This window comes from Balaenoptera ricei, chromosome 2, assembly GCF_028023285.1.
Source record: "Balaenoptera ricei isolate mBalRic1 chromosome 2, mBalRic1.hap2, whole genome shotgun sequence".
NCBI classification, from domain to species: Eukaryota; Metazoa; Chordata; class Mammalia; order Artiodactyla; family Balaenopteridae; genus Balaenoptera; species Balaenoptera ricei.
The window spans coordinates 113,823,519-113,844,603 of record NC_082640.1 but is presented as its reverse complement, the minus strand read 5'-3'; the positions used below and the strand labels follow the sequence as shown (position 1 = coordinate 113,844,603).

Here is a 21,085-nt window from a genome sequence, read left to right as displayed (position 1 = left end):
CGGGCTTCTCATTGTGGTGACTTCTCTTGTTGCGGAGCACAGGCTCTAGGCGCGTGGGCTTCAGTAGTTACGGCGCATGGGCTCAGTCGTTGTGGCTCACGGGCTTAGTTGCTCCACGGCATGTGGGATCTTCCCGGACCAGAGCTCGAACCCATGTCCCCTGCATTGGCAGGCAGATTCTTAACCACTGAGCCACCAGGGAAGTCCTTAGGGCACTTTAAACTTTAAATATGATGATTGTATAAAGGAGATGGGCTCCTCCTCAGAAAGACATAATCTTGCACAAGACTCGCAGTTTCTCTCTGCCTCCATATCCTCACCTGGACAACTTGACTCCTTCCCTCATTAGGGAAAAGCATATGCAGTTTGTGCTCTCTGGGGAGAGATCTTACAAGTCCAAGGCATTGGGGTCCTTGATATCCGGGAAAGACCTGGGAGCCATGCAATTCCCTCATGTGGCTTCACCTGGGCCACGGCCCCACCCTGCCACTGTCATCATGGGTCTAATCTCTGAAGACCATAAAAAAAGAGGCCCTCCACTGTCCCATGGCAGCCTGTTCACATGACCACTAACCCTCCCCAGCAAGACAGCTCTTACACACGACCCCTTCCTCATCATGTGCTATAAATTATATATAAATATAAATGTGCTATAAATCAAGCATGTACTTGGCTCAGAGAATGTAGAAAAGGCTGATTCCCCAACATTTTATATCCTTTCTTTTTTTTAAATAAATTTATTTATTTATTTATTTATTTTTGGCTGCGTTGGCTCTTCGTTGCTGCGCGCAGGCTTTTCTCTAGTTGCAGTGAGAGGGGGCTACTCTTTGTTGCAGTGTGCAGGCTTCTCATTGCGGTGGCTTCTCTTGTTGTGGAGCATGGCCTCTAGGCGCGCGGGCTTCAGTAGTTGTGGCTCGTGGGTTCTAGAGCGCAGGCTCAGTAGTTGTGGCACATGGGCTTAGTTGCTCCACGGCATGTGGGATCTTCCCGGACCAGGGATCGAACCCATGTCCCCTGCATTGGCAGGCGGATTCCTAATCACTGCTCCACCAGGGAAGTCCCTATATCCTTTCAATACATGAAGACTGGTCTGTAGCTTCACCACCTTTTCTTTCTTGGCCTACGTAGTGGTTTGTTCTTATCACTTCCCCCCCCGCCCCCACAATATCTTCTGTTTCTATGAATTAGGATTTATCTCTATTTTACAGATGGGAAAACTGAGGCTCAAAGATTAAGAACTTTGCTCAAGGTCTCACAGCTCCTAAATGTTGGGCTAAGATTTGAAACCCAGCCTGAGTCGCTCTAGCATAATGTACGCGAGGCCTGGACTCACACAGCTGGTTTCCGGTCCTGGCCCTCCACTTCCTGGGTGTGTGATCTTAGGCAAACTATTTAATTGCTTTGTGCCTCAATTTCATTATCCATAAAACAAGGATAGCAAATGTTAGTTGTTTATTGTTATTATCACCACCATACACAGTCTCATTCATTAGTTAATCAGTCCCAAACATTACTGAATCCCCAGTGTGTAGTCATCACCAAGGGAAGTAGGGGTGCAGGAGGGGCTGGGGCAGGGAAGCTGTGGTCCCTCCTCTCAAGGACTTTAGCCAGAGAGACTCAGCAGGGGTGGGTGTGGGAGGGAACATTCCCAGCAGTGACACACAGGTGGGAGGCTGTGACCTCTCCTTTTATGCTCACTCCTTGTTTTCTCTCCCAGACTTTTGGAGAGAAGCTCCTAGGGGTCATGGCCTGGATCATGCCCATTTCCGTCGCCCTGTCCACATTTGGAGGAGTCAATGGGTCCCTCTTCACCTCCTCCCGGTGAGTGCCGTCCAGGCCCTTCCTGGGCCAGAGGCCACTCTGCTGTGCATATTGCTCTGTGTATATGTGGGGGGCTTGTCTCCGTCAGCGGGGGTCTGTATGGGCAGCTGGGTGGTGACCTTGCAGGGGGTGATTGCTCACACGAGGGCGTGTGCGTGTGTCTGTGTGGACACGGAGGAGCCTGTGCTGCTCGTGTGGTGACGCACGACGTGTGTGGCTTTAGCTGCGGTGGCAGGAAGCGCCATCCCACCTCACGTCCAGAGGAGCAGAGGGCTGAGGAGTCCCCAGGCTGTGTGCTTGGCGACAGAACTGTGCCTTGCCTGCAGCCTCAGAGCCCCTTTCCCGCTTGCCTGGAAGCAGGCTGTGCTAGCTGGAAAGGAACCCCACTCTGAAAGGGACCAGGAGGGACCCGTGCCTGGGGCCTCTGGCTGGCCTCTCATGAAAGTTCTGGGCCCGGATTGCAGATGGAATGGGCTCATCTGAGCGCCCTGAGGGGGCAGGCTCCTCCCTGTTAAGCTGACAGGTGGCCGTAGGAGGCCCTGTGTGGCCACCCATGAGACGCGGGTAGGGGTGTGAAGTGAGATGGGTGGGGAAGAACGGGTAGGGGTGTGAAGTGAGATGGGTGGGGAAGAACGGAAGGAAAGCATTTGTCCAAAGCCACGTCCCCTACCCCAAACACTCAGGAAAGCCCGAAGCATGAATGGGCCCAGGCGTCCCCAGCCCCTGCCTGCACACATCCGGACGTCTGCCCCCTTCTTAATGTCCCTTTTTGCTGTCTCCAGAATGGGCAGTTGAGGCTGGCAGATGCTGGATGATTTCCATTGATGTAGTCCAAAGGGTCCTCCCAGCGTTCTTAGAAAGCCCCCCTCCTCCAAGGGCACAGTCCTACTCGAAAGATACAGCAAAAGCAGTGAGCCCCTGAATTCAGCTGCTTCCAAAGCCAACGTCACGTCAGGGAGGAGTTCCTGTGAAATGACAAGGGAGTGTCATGTTTTCAGGACCCAGGGCAAGAAAGAGGGAGTGTGGGCATCCCCCGTACCCCAGGACCCTCCGACACTCACCCACGGCAACCTCGTGTGCGTGTTACACAGGAGCAGTGACCACCTGGAGGCCCCAGCCGAGGGCAAGCGGTGGAAGAGCAGTGACCCATGAGGCTCTCTGGGATCTATTGAAGGAGAGTGACTGGCTCCAGTCGCTTTAGAGTGGGGTTTGTCCCTCGGGTAGGCCGAGCAGCGGTCTGCGTGCATGTGGTCCAGCTATGTGTGCATGCGAGAGGCAGCGGCCCGGTGCGCTCGGCCTCGGATTCAGAGGCACAGCTCACCCGGCAGGCCTCCTCAACTCATCTTTCCAGTTCCTTCCATCCTTCCTTCCTTGCTCCCTCCTTCCCTCCTTCCTTCCTTCCTTCCTCCCTCCCTCCCTCCCTTCCTCCCTCCCACCCTCCCTCCATCCCTCCCTCTTTCCTTCCTCTCTTCCTCCCTTCCTCCCTTCCTGCCTCCTTCCCTCCTTCTCTCTCTTACTCTTTTGTGGTTGGGGGTATGGAGAGGATGATCCTTCCTGAGTAGTGTGTGCGTGTGTGTCATGCTTAATGTCATGTCTCCTCTGTGGTCGGCTAGCTGGGCAAGGATTGTCTCTTGTGAACTTGACTTGCTAATACTGTTGGACCTGCCAACTCCACTTGGTCCTGGCTGCATGTGGAGGAGGGATGTGAACTTGGGACCCTGGCTATGTGCATGGTGAGGCCCACAGAGCACCTGGGGCTCCACTGGGTGCATGAGGCTGCACTGCAGAGGGGCAATGTCATGTGGCTGCATGAAACTAGTGACACAGGACGAGGTAGTTGATGATGGCAACTGGTGGTGTACATATGGGTACTTGGGACCATAATCGACTCCCATGCTTCTGAGGAGGCACAGCTGTTGGCTCCACTCTCCCCCATACACAAATCACAAAGTGACAGTTCCCTCAGACCACCCAGTGTGCTGATTCTGTTCCTTTCTGTCTGTGACCATCCCCTTCCTCTCAATGCTTAGGTGCTCCTTTCCCTACAAAATCCTAGAAAAAAAGGAAAAGTGGCCTAATTTCCAATGAAAAGTGGCCTAATTTCCTAACAGCTTACAGTATTCTCTTTTTTTCTTGGGAGAGGAAAGAAGAAGAAGGCTGCTCTTTATGTTAAAATTTCTCTTTTTAAAAATAATTTGTAAACATCAGTATCCTGGTCGTGATACTGTAGTATAGTTTTGCAATATGTTACCAATGGGAGAACTGGGTGAAGGATACATAGGGTCGCTCTGCATTGTTTCTTACAACTGCATGTGAATCTATGATTATCTCAAAATAAAATTTTAATTTTTTTAACTTAAAAAATAATTTTGGGGGAATTCCCTGGCAGTCCAGTGGTTAGGACTCCCTGCTTTTCACTGCTGAGGGCCCGGGTTCGATCCCTGGTTGGGGAACTAAGATCCTACAAGCTGCCACGTGGTGCAGCCAAAAAAAAAAAAAAAAATTTATTCTAATTATAAGTTTCCTGTCTATTTTAAAATTTTTTTAATTTATAAAATCTAAGAAAGAAAATTTAAGTTACTAATAATTCTACCACCCAGAGGTAATTGGTTGATATTTTAATGTTTTTACATGTCTGTAAATAATATCTTAGTTAATAGGAATCATACTGTATGGAATCGTACAGTTTTCTATCTTGCTTTTTTCATTTAATGTTATATTGTGAGCATATTCTCACACAATCAATCTTTTTTTTCAAAAACATTATGTCTGCATAATATTCCATTTTATAGGTATACCATAATTTATGTAATCATCTACTTTATGTCATTTAGGGTATTTCCAATCTTTTTTATCATCACAATATCTTTGTATGTACACCTTTCACTAACTCTATTCATTTCTTCAGGATTTTTGGGGAGAATAGAATAAGTAGCTTACGGATATAAATGTTCAGGTGTAATTTACATACAATAAAATACACAGATCGTAAGTGTTCAGGTTGATGAGTTTTGACAATTGTAGACAACCATGTAACTACCACTCAAAACAAGATATAGAACATTTCCACATATCCCCCAAGTTCTCACGTGTCCCTTCCTGGTCTACCACCCATTCCCCACCCCACAAAGGCAGCTACTTCCTGAGTAGGATAGGCATGTTTTTAAGGCTTTCCACGTACAGTTTAGTCCCCATGTCTCAAAGAACCTATATCCCTTGAGGAGGAAGGAGGCACATTTTTAAAGGGATTAAGGCTTTAGGCAAAGGAGAGAGGCTACTCCTACAGCGCTCCAGGTTTTGTGAGAGACCCACAGAGTGACAGCACAGTCATCAGTAACCCCAAGCCACCCAGACCACACTCAGGGTCTCCACACTCCAGAATCCATCCACTTATCCACTGACTGCCTCTGGTTTGCCTGCACCTGCCTTGTGAACGTGGGTCATTTGACTAGTGGGCTGGAAGGTGTGCACGAGAAGGCAGGTACCTGGCTGGAGGGGGGATGCTCCTGTGTGGGCAGAGGTGGGCATGGATGAGGGAGCCGGACTAGGGAGGAAGCATCTTTGGATGGTCCATGGGCCATCGCAGGCTGACCTGCTTTTCTCTCTGCCAGGCTGTTCTTTGCTGGAGCCAGGGAGGGCCACCTTCCCAGTGTGTTGGCCATGATCCACGTGAAGCGCTGCACCCCAATCCCAGCCTTGCTTTTCACAGTAAGGTTCCCTCCCTCTGCCAGCCCTACACACACCCTCCCTCTTTGTGCTGCTTTGAGCTGGGAGTTTACAGTTCCCACACACGCCCCTGTCACCCTTGTGCTCCTAGGTTTCTCTGGGCCTTAAGTAATCTGGCAAATGGTATACATGGGCCTGATTAACATCAAGAGATATAGCAAGGAAAGACCCTGAGTCCTGAAATACCTTAAGGTTCATTCTCCTGAAATACCTTAAGGTTCCCAGGCTGGCTCATTCCATTCTCCCATACTTTTGGGTCAGACTGAAGTGGCTGCTTCAAGATTCTACAACCTCACAAAGAAACTTCTTTCTTGGCTCCCCCTGCACCTGTTACCCCCAGGGTAGCAGCTTTGGGCCTCTGCTCCTGGCTGATCACTGCACACTCCCACCCCTCCCCATCAACCTTCCTGCTCCAGGAGGCTCTGCCAGTCTCTTGGGAGACATCACTGAAACAAATTTGGTCTCAGGGTACACCGAATAAGAAAAATCATAAGGGAAGACTGGTAAACTGGTAAACTGAAAATGCAGAAAGGGAAACTCGGGATGGGAGGGGTAAATGGTAAATGGTGGTAAATGGAGGTGGAATTACCCCGGAGTAGAAGTATTTAGAGAGAGCAAACAGAAGGAGCAAAGACTTGTTCCTGATGAGTCTTTGGGGTTATTTTTTTTTCTTTCTGGATCCTGACTAAAATATCAAAAATGACTTTGGTTCACCAGAGAAGCAGTTAGACCAGGGTAGTAGAGCTCTCAGGAGTGAAGGGCATTCACAGTACAACATTATGGGGAATTTCAGAATGTTCAGAAATAGGAAGAAGGTCATCCTGGTTGGTTAGTGGTGAAAGGCAACTGGAGAAGACTCAATGCTCCCAGTGAGCCACAAACTTTTTTTCAGTTTAAGCCAATGTTGCAGGCCTATGACTGCAAGGGAAGTACAGTAAGAATCTGGCTTTTTCATCCCTTAAAATCTTCCCGATTATTTCCACCATCAGATCTTACAGGAGAACCGAGCCTTCTGTTGGCCTGAAACAAATTAGCAGAGGGAAAGAACATGGTTCCGAGAGAGCCACTGAGATGATTTTGAAGTTAGAGAGTGAATTCTATCAAGAAAATGTCACAGGGATGTTATGAGGGTTACATGAGTTAATATTTGTAGAATGCTAAAGAAAGAACCTGACACTTAAGAAGTGCTATATAACTGTTTATGATTTAAAAAAAAAAAAAAGAAAAGGAAGGAAGAAAAATAAATTAGATGACTCAACCAGGAAAAGAGGACGAGGGCAAGAATAAAGCCTTAATCTGCAGTTAACAACCTTCCCTAAGGGATTAAAAAAAACAAACTTAGCTTGAGCTTCAACCAAGGAAGAAATATAAATGAGACCAGGGTGGCACAGAGCCGGCTGCCACCAGTGTGGCCAGGCCAGTTGTTTACAGCCAGTATCTGTTCTGATTGGTTACTGCCCATGCCGTACCTGCTGTATCTGTGGTTAAGTGTTTTGATTACCACCCATGTGGTGAGAAAGAACTTCCTGGTGATGAAGGTGTTAGCAATGACCTGGGTTTCTAGGAGAGGTTGTAAAGTCTCCATTTTGAGAGATCCGCTATAAAATGGCATCGTGTGCCTAGAGGCAGGGGAACAGCCCCGACCAGTCTCCTAATGCCTTTCTGATCACCGATGAGCTTCTCCCACTCCCCCCCAGTGCATCTCCACCCTGCTGATGCTTGTCACCAGCGACATGTACACACTCATCAACTATGTGGGCTTCATCAACTACTTCTTCTACGGCGTCACAATTGCTGGACAGATAGTTCTTCGGTGGAAGAAGCCAGACATCCCCCGCCCCATCAAGGTGCGAGAACCTCCCTTTGGGGCCCCTCCCCCTCGTCCACTGGTTCTAGCTGAGCTCAGATTTTTACACCACCTTGTCCTCGCTGCTGACCGCAGCTCATCATCTCCATGAGTGTGGGAAACCCTCTGGGAAGCAAAGGCCATGTGTGAATGGGACAGCCATTTCCATTCTCCACTGGGGACAGGACCAGAGCAAACTGCAGCTGGAGGAATAGGTTAGATGAAGTGATACTTCCATCCTGTCATTCCTTTGTTTCCTATGGCTCTTAGTCTTTAAAAAGTCAGCTGATTTTTCCTCGACCTTCTAACCTGACCAGTCTCCTACTCGTCCCTCCAGGTAGCTGGGTTCACTCGTGCAATCTCTCCATCTCATCCCGGAATGAGTTTCCTTCTCCCATCTGCCTCTCCAAATTTTAACCATTTTCCACACTCAAGGACCTCTCTTCCTTGAAGCTTCCCAGTCCACTCCAGCCTTCCGTGATCCTCCCTTTTTAAAGTACTATGGCCCTGCACGTAGTAGGGTGCCTGGTGAACCTCTCGATTGTACAAGGAATAAATTTGTGATAGGAACAGATGGGAGTGCTCAGAACAACATATGCCAGAGTGCTATGGGTTCTCCTGCAAATTAGAAGACTAGGGTATATCCCTGAGCTATCTGAACAATCCTATTCTGGAAACACAGACTAGATGCTTCTAGAAGATTCTGCCAGCTGAGGAATCGAGGGCTCTCGAAATCTCTCTGCCACTTTCCTACCACTCTTAGAAAGCCTGCTAGAGAGAATAGGAAGTAGAATAACCCCATCTCCCTACCACACGCATCCCTCTAAGAGGAGAGGAGAAAGGCAGCTGAGTCTAGAGTCTTGAAGACTCTACAGGGGACTCCCACCTGCGGTCAGAAGAGCGGGTGGAGCCCACAGAGTTTGCTTCTTCCTGAAGTAAATAAGGCCCCGGACTGCCTTATGCCACACTAGGATTCCTGATTTCTCTCGTCTTGGCAGAAACTGCTTGAAACAAATTGGGACTGTCCCTGGTGAGAGGGAGGGACATTTGCCACATCCTGCCAGCTGGGGGAGGGGAGCCTGACTGACAGGTCATCTCCTTCTTGCCCCTCATTCATTTCTCCTGCTCTCCTTCTCCCGAGGACCTCAGCAAACATATATCAATGTGCCAGCAAGGTCATCAACCTACATGGGCTCCTCTGGCTGCTACAGGCACACAGCTGGATGATGAGGCCTTGTTTGATCCCACCTTGGAGGACAATGAGGATTGTCCCCTCCCTAGGCCCCCCACTCCTCTAACTGTCCCACTGCCCACGTTCGCCAACGTCTGTTGACACAGCACTTGCCCCATCAGGGCTCAGGGTGTGGGAGCCACAGAGCTGAGTGAAACCCAGCTTTGCCCTCAAAGCGCTTCCCTGTGGGTGAAGAAGGGGGAAGGTGCCCTGATGCTGGGGGCCATAGGATCCGTACAGGTAACGGTGCCTCTGATCCACAGGTCAACCTGCTGTTCCCCATCATCTACTTGCTGTTCTGGGCCTTCCTGCTGGTCTTCAGCCTGTGGTCGGAGCCCGTGGTGTGTGGCACCGGCCTGGCCATCATGCTGACAGGGGTGCCTGTCTATTTCCTGGGTGTTTACTGGCAGCACAAGCCCAGGTGTTTCAATAAGTTCATTGGTAAGTTGTTGAAGATTCTGAGTGGCTAGAGGGCCCCCTGGTCTGGAATAGAGTGGTCAGCAGTCTGGCTGGGGAACCCCACCAGGATCAGGAGGCTGGGCCATAGAGCACTGGAGAAAGGGTCGGGACAGGAAAGGGCAGGTGCCTCCCCAGAGACCTCTGAGGAGAGGAGAACAGCGGATATTTCTGCACAGACCTTAGGCCTGCCAGAGTGACCATCCTATAGCAGCCGCCCTGGGCTGGGTGGAGACCAGTGGACACCCTAGAATTGGTGGTCAGTGGGCATGGAGCCTTGATGAGAAGGAGCGGCCAGCAAACAGGCTGCCCAGAGACGGAGGAGGTGGGTGAGGTGGCCGTCTCCTGGAGAGCTGGGAAGGGCCCCGGTCTGGTTGGCCAGGTTGGTGGGATGCTCAGCACTGATCTGGTTTCTGTGTGGCCTCCTCCTGCAGAGGTGCTGACCCTGGTGAGCCAGAAGATGTGTATGGTTGTGTACCCCAAGGTGGAGGAGGACTCAGGGACAGAGGAGCTAAATGAGGATGTGGAGCAGTGGCGGCAGCCCATCTACCAGCCCGCTGCCCCCAAGGACAAGGCTGCAGAGGAGCCCTGAGGACCGCCCTCCCATCTCAGCTGCTTCCCTCCGCCTTCATCCCCCTCTCTGCCCTCCTTCCCTGCCTGGGTCCCCCAAACACACACACACCCCTCTGCCTCTGTCAAGCAGGGGCAGGACCTGGGTGTGGGTGGTGAGAAACTACAGACACAGATACTGACATTTGTACCCAAAGATCCAGCCTCCTCTCACCCCCAAGGCCTGTGTCTAAAGCAGTGGAGCTTCCAGGGGTGCCCTACACGGCCCTCCCTCCTGGGCCCACACCCTTAGTCGCCTCCTCAGGAACCTGAGTTCAGGACTGCCTTCCCTCCCCATTCCTGAGCCCGAGGGAGGCCTCAGCTCCAAGAGAAGTGGCAGCAACAGTGAGTCACTTGGGGACAGACTCGAGCAAATCTGTCACCATTAAAGGTCAGCTGAAGAGACCCAAATCCCCCTCCCTTCACCAGCGACCGAAGACATCAGAGGTGATGCTTCCCTCTGCCCCACCCCTCCCCATCCTCCCACCACCACCCCCCCCGCCACCCCAGCCTAGGCCTTCTGTGCAGAGTGAGGTTCCTGTCAGGACAGCATCTCCCCACTGACCTAAGGACCAATGGGCAGGAGGACTGCCCCCTCCCCTAACCCCGGCCGGGCCTGTGGAACAGATTGGGAAAGGCTCAGATTGTAGAAACCCAGCCTTGCCCCTGCCTCCTCCCCCCAACTCAGTGCCAAAGCTCCCTGAAGCCAGAAAGCTGCTTATTTCCAATGTAGCGGACGTTTCTCTGCTAATGACAAAGCAGCTCCTCTCTTGCTCCCTCCCACCCCCATGGGAAGGAGCCCGCCACCCTGTTACCTCTGCGGTCATGCTCCAACGCAGCCCCAGGCAGCCAGCACTGCCGGCACCCCCGTCTTGCCCTTCTCCTCCTCTCCAGACTTTGGCTCCTGGGGTGTGAAGTCTCCCCAAGCCCTTCATGCCTGCAAGTCGAGCCAAATCAGCCTTAAGTCACCTCCCATCCAAGAACTGGACCTAAAAATACTCCTTTATTTCCAGCCCTCCAGTCAGACCTGGCATGAAAAGCCTTCCAGGGAGGGAGGGCTGTTTCCCATCTCCCCAGAGGTACCCATCCCATCACCTCGGAGACTGTTTGAGGAGAAAGTGTATTCTGAAGGCCAGTTCCTCCCCCAACTCAGATAACCCCTCCCTCCTTTCTGCTCACACCACTGTCCTGTCTGGACAGCCTCCAGGACAGGATGAGAGGACAGTGGCAGAAGGTACCCACTTTGGAGGCTCTCGGAAAAGCCCGTTCTCTGTGGTTTGCAGACTTGTGGCCATCCTGTCCTGCAGGCAGAGGCTGCCATTCCCTGTGCTCCAAAGAAGGTGCTGGTGTTTGCCCTGCGCCCTTGCAGCCTCCTAGCCACACCTGTTGTGCTAAGGACCAGGATCCTTTTATCCCAAGCAGGAGTCCCCCTCTTCCCCCAACTCCCCATCCTGTCTGCTGAAACTGGAAAACCTGGGGAGTCCTCCTGGCCTACTTGGGTCTCCCAGCTTCCCACCCGGCCTGCTTGAGCCTGCATTGGTAAGATGCAGGTTTGGTCTGAGTCGTGGTCCCTTCAGAGTGGACTCGAGGCAGACTGGGGCTGGCCCCTGGAGGGTCAGGGGACCATCCTCTTGTTCCCTCTTCTCATTCCTCCAACCTCCTTCGATTATTGTTTTTTGTAAAGTGGATGCCTTACTTTTTTGGATAAATATTTTTGAAGCTGGCATTTTTATTTCTTTTGGATTTTTAAGGTTTTGTTTTTTCTTTTTTCGGGGAGGGTTTTAGTTATACCTGGATAATAATCTTTTGTCTTTGAGTTGGTTTAGGTTTTAGTTGTGTTTTGTTTTGTGAGGGTTTTTTTTTTTTTTTTCCCTGTGGATGTAATAAAATTTTAAATGGAAATGAAGTCGGTGGTGTTGATAATTCAATGACCTTCCGAGGCAGAGTCGCCAGGCACTTCCTGTTTCTGTAAGGAGGGAGGTCTTTGGTTGCCAGGTTCCTTCCAGGATGGCATTCCTGAAAGCCCTCGTGCTCCATTGCTTCGAGCTGTCCCAGGGCCCAGTGCCAGCGCGTTTTAACAGCTCCCTCTCGTTTTGAACCGAAAACTTTCTCATTGCCTCTGTGAAGTCACGAGTGTTAAGTTCCTGCCTATGTATTATGCTGAGAGCCTGCAAACTATCTGGGAAGAAGAAACTCATCCCTACCCAGGGTGCGAACATGGGCAACAGAGAGACAGCACCAAGCTGAGTGGAGAGAGGCGAAGGCATCAGGAAGGGACAGGCTGAGCCTGTGGAGAGACCCCAGTCGGGGGCGGGGGGGGTGGGTAGGAAGTTAGGAGAGCACCCAGCTGGATGCCAGGGGCTTGATGGGAGGGACTGGGAGGTGAGGTGGGGTCCACTCAGCTGTCCGAGTGGAAGACTAGGAGGGCTGAGGGATCAGGAAAGAGGAGGAAGCAGTCAAGGTAAGGACAAGTACCTCCTGGCGCTCTGGGTTAATCGCTGGAGGAAGTTGACAGGATTAGTCCTTGCTTGGAGTCCCTCCTTTGTGGGCAGCCCTCCCGGCTGCCTGTCCTGAGACAGCATCATTACAGAGCCAGCACTGCTGACAGACGTGGGGAGGAGGCAGGGCCGGGGGCAGGGGGGGTGAGGGGTGCGTTAAGACATCACCCTTCACCATCTGGAACACTGTGAGGACACTGGCAGGCAAGATGCCTCCACTCCCAGTCCCAGCCTGGCCCCAACACGCCTGTTTTGTGGCTGGCGTTCTAGACTGAGGCTGGAGGCTTGCCATTCACAGGGGCACAGACACTTGGCTCTGAGACCCAGCCCAGCCACCAAACAGCTGTGTGTCCTTGGGCAAGTCAGTTAACCTATTCAGCACTTTTAGAGGGATGAAAAAAGAAGACTGAATCTAATTTCAAAGGGTTCCTGAATCTCCCAGCCCGTGGCTGTCCCAGAAGAGTGAGAGCAAACTGGGCAGAGGCCAGTCTTGTGCAAGAGGCCCTTCTCCAAGCCTCACATCTCCCTTGGGGATCCCCCAGTTCCCCAACACACACTTTTCCTTTCCCCAGGCTGCCCGAGGCTTCCTCATGTCACCCCATTCCAGCAAGTCCAGCCCTCCCCAACCTCTCTCAGTCCCTGGAGACACCTGTCCCTGGGGGCGCCCTCTCTTTTGTAAGGTGACACTTGCTGATCTTTTCAACCTGCTCAAAAGGGCAAATGTGGGTCTCCTCCTAGGCAACATGCATTTATTTTTAACCTGGGCCATTATGCTGTCTTAACCCTGTCAGTCACTTTAATGTGAGGAATTTCAGACGCTCTGATCTTAGGGAATTTGGGAGCCTTTGGAGGTCACTGAAATCACAGCTGCTTATGCATTCATTTATTAATGTAGTCAAACAATAAATGTTTCTCTAACCATTGTATCCAGGATTTTGCTATACGCTATGGGAATAGCAAACTTACTCTTGAATTTTCCGAGTCAGCACAGACTTCAAATATTTTGTTTCACTGTCTCTGTAAGAACATTCATATGTGTCAACCCACCTGTCCTTAATTTTAGTTCAGGCAATGTGGTCACCCTAGCTGAAAAAGTATCTGACCTACCTTTAAGGAGCAAATAGTCTCCGGGGGAAAGAAGATAAGAATGCACATGGCACGTATGTGTGCACACCACAGATCACTGCCCACTCTGCTGGGCTGCGAGCGTCTGCAGGCAGGGCTGGACCCGCCAGATCCCCAGAGCCTGCGCAGTGCCTGGGACCTACGTGCAAAAATGCCTGTCCAACTGAGGCTTCAGAAAAAGCTGCAGGTAGTGTGTCACTCAGGAGACACGGATAAACCCCGCAGGGGGCAGTCAGAGGGCCGGAAGGAGACTGGCTGGCTGAGACCACTTGCTTTCCATACATTATCTTATTCAAAGTTTAATTAAACAACCGACAAAGTAGGCATTACTACTGCCATTTTACAAGTGAGATTAAGTAACTGGCCCAAGGTCACCGAGTGGTAGGTGACAGGGAGATCTGAGCCAGGTTCTATCGGACATGCTCGCTGCCTCCCTGTTGGAAGGACTTGGTGAAGGAGGTGGTGTTTGAACTGAGGCCTGTTACAAAGCCATTAAGATACTACAGGGGCTTTGTTTCAGTTAATGCACACAGGTAGCAACAGCAGCTGCAGGGAGAAAATGATCCTGCTGACCAGGTGACCGCAGGGTGGGGCGGGGGGGCTTTCATCTGCTCCTGAGCAACTCCGCAGAACCCGAGAATCCCCCAGCCCTTGACTAGCACTGCCCTCCCTACCCCCTTCCCCTCCAGCACCCCCTCCTTCCCCGCCCAGACGTCCAGAGCGCCCCGGTTACTGGGAAACACGGCAACGTCGGCCAGGGAGGTGAGGGGCCGAGATCACTTATCTCCTCCACGGCGGAGCTCCGAGCGTTCTCATTTCCTGCTGGCCTATCTGCACACCTCCCGGCTTCCTCCAGCGCCGGCTCGCCCGCTCCTGACGCATCTCCCCCTCCCCCAGGGTGCCGGACTGAGGGCAAAGAAAGCTCTCTGAGTCACACAGCTCCCCCTTTCCCTAGCCCTTCTTCCCCGGGGGTTTTAAGAACTAGACCCCTGCCCTTCCCCCCCCCACGTCAGCGCCACAGCCCTGCCTGACCTTGGGTGGCCGTCCTCTCAGCCTCGTTTTCCTCCTTTACAAAGCAAGGATAAGTACACCGTCTATCTTGCTTACTTTCCTATCTGATTCACAGGGAAATGGCCTGCAAGGAAAAGGGTATGTTTCAATGACTGAAAAAGCATAACACCAGAAAATGCAAGGCCTTAACTATCATCACTAGTTCATCGTCAGGGAGTGAATAGAATTCCTCCTCACTGAGACAAGGGCCTGGCCCTGGTCCTCTCCGCCTGCCCACTCTCCCTGTAACTGCACTGCAAGACCCACATCTCGGCCATGTTTCCTCTTCCTCCTTCCGGGCGTCTTGCCCTTGCCAGGGCTGTGGGAGGCTGCCCTCTGCCGGTTCACCTGATTCCTGACCACAGTGGCCCCCTCGAGTCCTGAATTTTGGGCCAATATTACCACCTGGTGTTTAACTGAGGCACTGCTGCCAAACTGGAGCGGCTCAGCTTTGGTACCTGTTTGCCACAGGGTCCTCTGAAATGGAGAGAAGGCAGAAATCTCCCGGTCTGGGACCTGAGATCTGTCTCCTGGGTGCAAGCAGATCTCCTCAGGCCAGGTCAGGGCTTTCAGAGAAAAGACCTCAAGCTGTGCACAGAGAGTTGGGGGGGTGGGGAAGGGGGAGGGAAGAATGCTAAATAGAGGTGTAATTGCCTGATTTGCAGGCAGCCCCGTCTCTGTCTGCATACTTTATTTTAGCGTCCAGTGGTGTACACAGCCCCGCTGCATTTGCACCACTGAGGCCTGGCCCTCGTTGTGCCCGACTTACAAAACCTTCTGGCCTCCACGGGGCACTCACGGCATTTGCTGGTGACAAAAGAGCCAGTGACGCATTTCTATGTGTCCTTTCCTTCTCACTGTACCTATAGTCCCTTTTGCAGATGAGATGCAACAGGTAAAAGCAGGGCCACAGCGGTACCTCTGACAGGAGGGAGTGGGTAGTTCCCAGAGGAAAGAGAAAAGGGAAGGGAGAGGGGGCCCCCGTCTGAAAAAGCGCAGAGAGCGAGCCATGGGCTTCTCCTGGAGACCCTGAAACAGAGCCCCAGGAAGAGGTGATGACAAAAGAGAAGGCCTCTCAAGCCTCACAAGAGGAAGTGGACCCAAGAGAGGTCAGAGAACGGCCATGCAGAAGGAAAAAGAGCAAACTGAGCTGCTGCGAGGGCCTGAGCCCTGCGGCACAGGAAACGGGCAGAGCCCTCAGGACCCAAGTGGGGCAGAGCGCCAGCCCGAGGCTCTGGCAGTGCAGGCCAGGCGCTGGAGCCACCGGAGGAATGCAGCTGTCAGTTCCTGGGGCTGCCAGGGTCTGGGGCACAGGGCCCAAGCCCTGACCAGGTGCCTCAGCTGAGCCTGGGAAGTCAGGGATGGTGCCAGGCTGCTAGAGCTAGCCTGGGCTGGAAACTCGCGAGGGCTTGGGCTGTTACACAGACCCTGTGCAAAAGCCTAGGGAAAAGAGCCTGCTCTGCACCATGAGACAAGCCCTAGCGTATGGCTTGGTCCCAGATTTATCACTACTTCCTAAACCCCTCAAACAGCACCGCCTGACTTGCACCCAGGAGAGTGGCTCGGAGAGGTGGGGCTACAAAAAGAACTGAGTGGCCCCGGGGGTAGGTGGAGACCAGCACTGTAGGGGGGGACTGCGAGGGAGGGAGGCGTGTCCAGGGAGGAGCTCAGATCAGGCTGGGGGTCAGCACTGGAGGAGGGTTTTCTCTGTTCCTTCTGACTGGGCACTCATTCTGCACAGGACTTTTTGGAAGTCGGAGGGAGGAGGATACTCAGAGTGAGGTGTTGCCCTCAAGGAGGATTCTGGAATCCCCTGGACTCAACAGGGAGGGGGAGGCATTCCCAGAAGAATCAGCTCCTGGGCATCTCAGAACCCTGGCTTGGAGCCTGACCAGAGTACCCCCAACTGCTTAAATAGGCCAGGGGCCCCATTTCTTTAAAGCCTGCATCCCTCCCTCTGCGGTGCGCCCTGCCCCTCCCTGAGTCACCCCAGGGAGAGCGGGGGAAAAAAGGGAAGAGAAAAGAGGCATTGACTACAGAGGAAGGAAAAGGAAACAGCAGAGGAGGGAGGAGAGAAGCCACACAGGAGTGGGTGACAGCGGAGATCGGAGAGGGCAGATCTAGGGCAGATCTAGGGCAGGGGGAGACAGCAAGCCGAGCATCCCAAAGGGTGCCCCAAGAGCAAGGCGGCCAGGGGCGGGGAGCCGAGGGGGCGGGCCGGCCATGTCCCACGGGACCTACTACGAGTGCGAGCCCCGGGCTGGCCAGCAGCCACTCGAGTTCTCAGGGGCCCGAGTGGGGCCTGGGGAGCTGGGGGACATGTGTGAGCATGAGGCCTCCATCGATCTGTCTGCCTACATCGAGTCTGGGGAGGAACATCTCCTCTCTGACCTCTTTGCTGTGAAGCCGGCGCCTGAGGCCCGAGGCCTTAAGGGCCCTGGAACCCCTGCCTTCCCCCACTACCTGCCGCCTGACCCGCGGCCCTTCGCCTACCCTCCACATACCTTCGGCCCCGACAGGAAGGCCTTGGGGCCTGGCATCTACAGCACCCCAGGGAGCTACGACCCCAGGGCTGTGGCTGTGAAGGAGGAGCCTCGGGGGCCCGAGGGCAGCCGGGGGGCCAGCCGCAGCGGCTACAACCCTCTGCAGTACCAAGTGGCACACTGTGGGCAGACGGCCGTGCACCTGCCCCCGGCCCTGGCAGCACCCAGCCAGCCCTTGCGCGTCCTCAAGGTAAGAGTGGCTCAATTCTCCTCCCCGCCACCCAGGGGCTGGAGGGAGGCCCGTGCGGATGGGGTCTGTGTGTGGTGTTGCTCGGTGAAATCGACCCACCACAAGCCTTCTGTGTTCGCCCCCCAGTCATAACCCCTCTTGGCTTCTCTGTGAATTCACTCCCCCGCCGATCCCCACTGTGTGACCGGAACCAATGTGTCCCGCAGTCCCTGTGACCAGGTGACCTGCCCTGACCTCAGCACGCACCCCCCCCCCCAGCTTCTCTGCTGCCCACCAGCCCCCTCCTCTCATTTCTGTGTCACCTCCTGCTTCTAGAAAAGGAAATGCCTGCTGATGATAGAACTGGAGACTCAAGATAGATGGAAGGAAAGTGTCCTCAGAAAGTGTGGGGACGTGAAAGGGAGTTTGGGTCAGAGCAGAGGACACTGTACATCTGGCAGGGCAGTGGCTGTTCTGTTGGGGGCCAGGAGCTGGCTCTGAATGCCACATCCCTCCAACGCTCCACGTGTGCTCTGACCACTGGGATTCCTGCCCCACCTTTGCTCTACTTCCCCACAGCCCTCACTCTTGTCCCTCTGTACCTTCCCCTCCAGGCCCCTTTGGCCGCTGCCGCGCCCCCCTGCAGCCCCCTCCTCAAGGCGCCCTCACCGGCCGGCGCCTCGCACAAGGGCAAGAAGGCCGTGAACAAAGACAGCCTGGAGTACCGGCTGCGGCGGGAACGGAACAACATCGCGGTGCGCAAGAGCCGGGACAAGGCCAAGAGGCGCATTCTGGAGACGCAGCAGAAGGTGCTAGAGTACATGGCCGAGAATGAGCGTCTGCGCAGCCGCGTGGAGCAGCTGACCCAGGAGCTGGACACCCTTCGCAACCTCTTCCGCCAGATCCCTGAGGCCGCCAACCTCATCAAGGGTGTAGGGGGCTGCAGCTGAGCCCGCCTGGCAGACTGTGGGCACCAGCCCCCGGGGCTCAGCCTGACCCTGGGGACCCTCACCCTAGAGGCCCCAAAGGCCGAGTCAGAGACAAAGACAGTGGACAAATGGCAGCGGGGGGCAAGACAAGGAGGAGGGCGGGCCCCAGCCTAATGATTCTGTGGCTGAATAAAACTGCACTATGGCACGGTGCTGGGGCTGTACACTGGGCCCGTGTGTGTGTGTGTGTGTGTGTGTGTGTGTGTGTGTGAGAGAGAGAGAGAGAGAGAGAGAGAGAGAGAGAGAGAGAGAGATGGGGGACTCCAAAGGTAGGGAATGCACGAGGCTAGGCCTGCATACCTCTTGATTCCAGGCCACATTCGGGAAATTCAGCAGACAAGCTGCCCACAGCTCTCCCACAGTGCACCGCACAGCCAGGCCCTGTATCTCTCCCTCTGCTCTTCTCTCGACCCGGCCCACTCTATCCCCACCCCAGAGGACCTGGAGCAGCCTCTGGACACTCCCTTAGCAGAGCTCTGTGGCTCGCAGGGAGATCTCAGCACCTCCCGTCCCTCCTGCCTGGGCCTGCTGACCCCAGCCCTGCTCTATCTCACCTTGAGGTATAGGTCTGGGAGTTCCTGCCCCAGGAGATCAAGGGAAAATTCCAGATGGCTCTGATGTATTTACGGTGCCTTAGCTCTTGATCCGGGACTCAATCCCTTCTCCCCAGTTCCCAAACTTCAGTCTGCCAGACTGACAGACCCCCATGCCTCCAACCCACCCGCTCCCACCTTTGTCCCTCGTTCCCTAGGGCTTCGGTTCCCTAAAGAATGTGAGTGCTTGGGGGACGAATTAGTTGGGAAAGGCCTTGAGACCTGTTCGCATACGAGAAAATTGGTAATGAGGAGGATGACGACACACCTGTGCAGTGAAACCCCATGTGGAAAACAGTTTTTTTCATAGAACTCTAGCCTGAGAGCCATAAGAGGGCAGTGCCTGACAGCCTCAGTTTTGAATTTCCCTCTGCTACTTTCTAGCTGTGTGACCTCATGCCAGTTACTTCTTCTCTCTGTGCCTCAGTTTCCTCATCTGCAAAACGGGAGGAGTAGTAATGCTGTACGTTCATAGATAAACAAGGCCTGGCATACGGTGAGCACAAATACTTGTTATCATCCCCTTTTGCTCGAACTGAAAGGACCTCAGAGATCTCATCTAAACTTCTCATTTTGCAGGTGAGGAAACTGACGTCTCAGACAGGGAAGGGACTTACCCAGAGTCTTGCAATGGGTTAGAGGCAGAACCAAACTTAGCTCTGTAAAATCACAGATCTCAAGAGGGGCTGGAAGAGACCTCAAGAGATCATCTGGTAGGCTTTGCCCTCAGACAACAAGATAGTGTGGGCCACATTTGATAGATAAAGCAGTTGAGAGCCGAGGGAATAAGAGACATTCTCCGGAAGCTCACGCAGGTGAGCTTTGCTGTCTCCACACACGCACCTATCTCTACTTCGCCCTCACACCCTCTCCTCGGAGGCATATGGAACAGTGCGGGGCCAGAGTCAGGGACATGAGACACAAGATGGGCTGGTTAGAGTCTCTCCTAGGCCACCAATGACTTATAGGCCACTGGTGAGAAAGCAGTGTTAGACACCAAGGAATAACCTTCTGAGAGGGAGAGAGACTGGGTCTGGATCCTCCCGGTCCGCTCTCTCTCCTCTCTCTCTCCCCGCACCTCCACATCCCCAGTGTCAGAGCCTTCCCACATCGAGGACATCCGGGTGCACCACGCCTGCCTCACCCAGGACTCAGTCTCTTTCCTGCCTTTGCCTCTGCGTCTCTCAGGCACCATCTCCCCTACATCCGTGCTCTAGATACCCCTGCCCCAGGTCTGGTTTGGGCAGACAAATCTGAACCTCGCTAGATGGTTTATTCTACCTGAGTTAGGAAGAAAGAGGCACCTGTCTCTGTGGATGCCTGGGAGAATCCCACACCTTCCTTTCAGCCCAGGGGAATGGGTTGCATAAAGGGGGTTTGTACAGAGCACGGTAAGTGACTCAACCTCCGGATTTCCTCCTCGCAGCTCAAGACCACTGCCCCTGGACTTATTTTCAAGGTTCTGGGTGACGGGACCTGGGTTGCTTCAGCATCAGCCCCAAGCTTCTTCCCCACAGTTCTGAATCGTGTCTCCTCCCAGCCCACAGCACCCGGGGGCTCCTCAGGGCGGGTGTCTGGCACCAGGTCTGGAGAAGAGCCACAGCCTCAGCTAAGAGAAGAGAACACCTGGTCCCTGCCTGACGGCAAGTGGCAGGCACACCTCGATCCTCTGTGGCAGATCATATCCCGGGGAAATGACAGGTAGCCGGAAGTCACACTTTTAACCCTGAGGTTTTAACCTGACCTCAACTGGTTGGGGCCAAGGTAACTTATTCAACAAGTGTTTGTTGAGCATCTTTCCTGTGTCAAGCCCTTGCAAGGTGCTGAGAACACTGTGGTGACCAAACCCAACTCTTGGCTGAAGGACCCCTCCACCTATTGTGTTCAGGCAGGGCAGGAGATTGTGGGTGGCAGGAGAGGGAAGTCAGGTGCTTAGCCCCCAACTCCTAGAGACAGGACAGGTAGTCTCTGCAGCTGCCCTCACAGCCTGGGGGTGGTGATGGCTCTCTGCTACTGCTGGAGCTTACCACTTCTGCAGCTGTCCCTTAAGCCTGACCATTCACACCTCTATACATTCATGAATTACCCGCTCTGAACATGCCCCTTGGGGAAACCTACTAAACCAGCAGAAAGGGAGGTGGTTTTTTGTTTGTTTGTTTGCTTTGTTTTGTTTTATTTATTTATTTTTGGCTGCATTAGGTCTTCATTGCTGCATGCGGGCTTTCTCTAGTTGCAACGAGCGGGGGTTACTCTCTGTTGCAGTGCCCGGGCTTCTCATTGCGGTGGCTTCTCTTGTTGTGGAGCACGGGCTCTAGGCACGCAGGCTTCAGTAGTTGTGGCATGTGGGCTTCAGTAGTTGTGGCTCACAGGCTCTAGAGCGCAGGCTCAGTAGCTGTGGCGCACGGGCTTAGCTGCTCCTCGGCATGTGG

At 53.5% G+C, this 21,085-nt stretch overlaps 3 protein-coding genes across 14 annotated transcripts in view; 2 read left to right on the top strand and 1 right to left on the bottom strand.

The window, feature by feature from the left end:
• Window positions 1-11,557, top strand: part of SLC7A8 (solute carrier family 7 member 8) — a 56,668-nt gene extending 45,111 nt beyond the window's left edge. For both annotated transcript variants that reach the window (XM_059913871.1, XM_059913872.1), the window contains 5 exons: window positions 1,718-1,821; window positions 5,433-5,529; window positions 7,245-7,394; window positions 8,888-9,065; window positions 9,515-11,557. In XM_059913871.1, coding sequence (XP_059769854.1) covers window positions 1,718-1,821; window positions 5,433-5,529; window positions 7,245-7,394; window positions 8,888-9,065; window positions 9,515-9,672 — 687 coding nt within the window. In that variant the 3' untranslated portion in view covers window positions 9,673-11,557. The remainder of the gene's footprint in view (window positions 1-1,717; window positions 1,822-5,432; window positions 5,530-7,244; window positions 7,395-8,887; window positions 9,066-9,514) is intronic.
• LOC132359594 (uncharacterized) lies at window positions 1,438-14,655 on the bottom strand. Of its 11 annotated transcripts, none has more exons than XM_059913878.1 (8): window positions 14,630-14,655; window positions 14,345-14,447; window positions 14,046-14,218; window positions 12,165-12,187; window positions 11,622-11,808; window positions 10,505-10,626; window positions 2,883-3,058; window positions 1,438-2,786 (listed from the first exon to the last, which is right to left on the bottom strand). In XM_059913878.1, exons 5-8 carry the CDS (start codon window positions 11,801-11,803, stop codon window positions 2,073-2,075), a joined length of 1,194 nt encoding a protein of 397 aa, XP_059769861.1. In that variant the 5' UTR covers window positions 11,804-11,808; window positions 12,165-12,187; window positions 14,046-14,218; window positions 14,345-14,447; window positions 14,630-14,655; the 3' UTR covers window positions 1,438-2,072. The 11 variants fall into 11 exon arrangements, 10 of the variants coding, with proteins under 10 accessions (XP_059769861.1, XP_059769860.1, XP_059769859.1 ...); XM_059913877.1 differs by having other exon boundaries at window positions 14,561-14,638; XM_059913876.1 differs by having other exon boundaries at window positions 14,345-14,646.
• Window positions 14,656-16,585: 1,930 nt separating this feature from the next.
• Window positions 16,586-18,024, top strand: CEBPE (CCAAT enhancer binding protein epsilon). The gene is made up of 2 exons (XM_059915637.1): window positions 16,586-17,095; window positions 17,689-18,024. Exons 1-2 carry the CDS (start codon window positions 16,586-16,588, stop codon window positions 18,022-18,024), a joined length of 846 nt encoding a protein of 281 aa, XP_059771620.1.
• The last annotated feature ends 3,061 nt before the right edge of the window (window positions 18,025-21,085 follow it).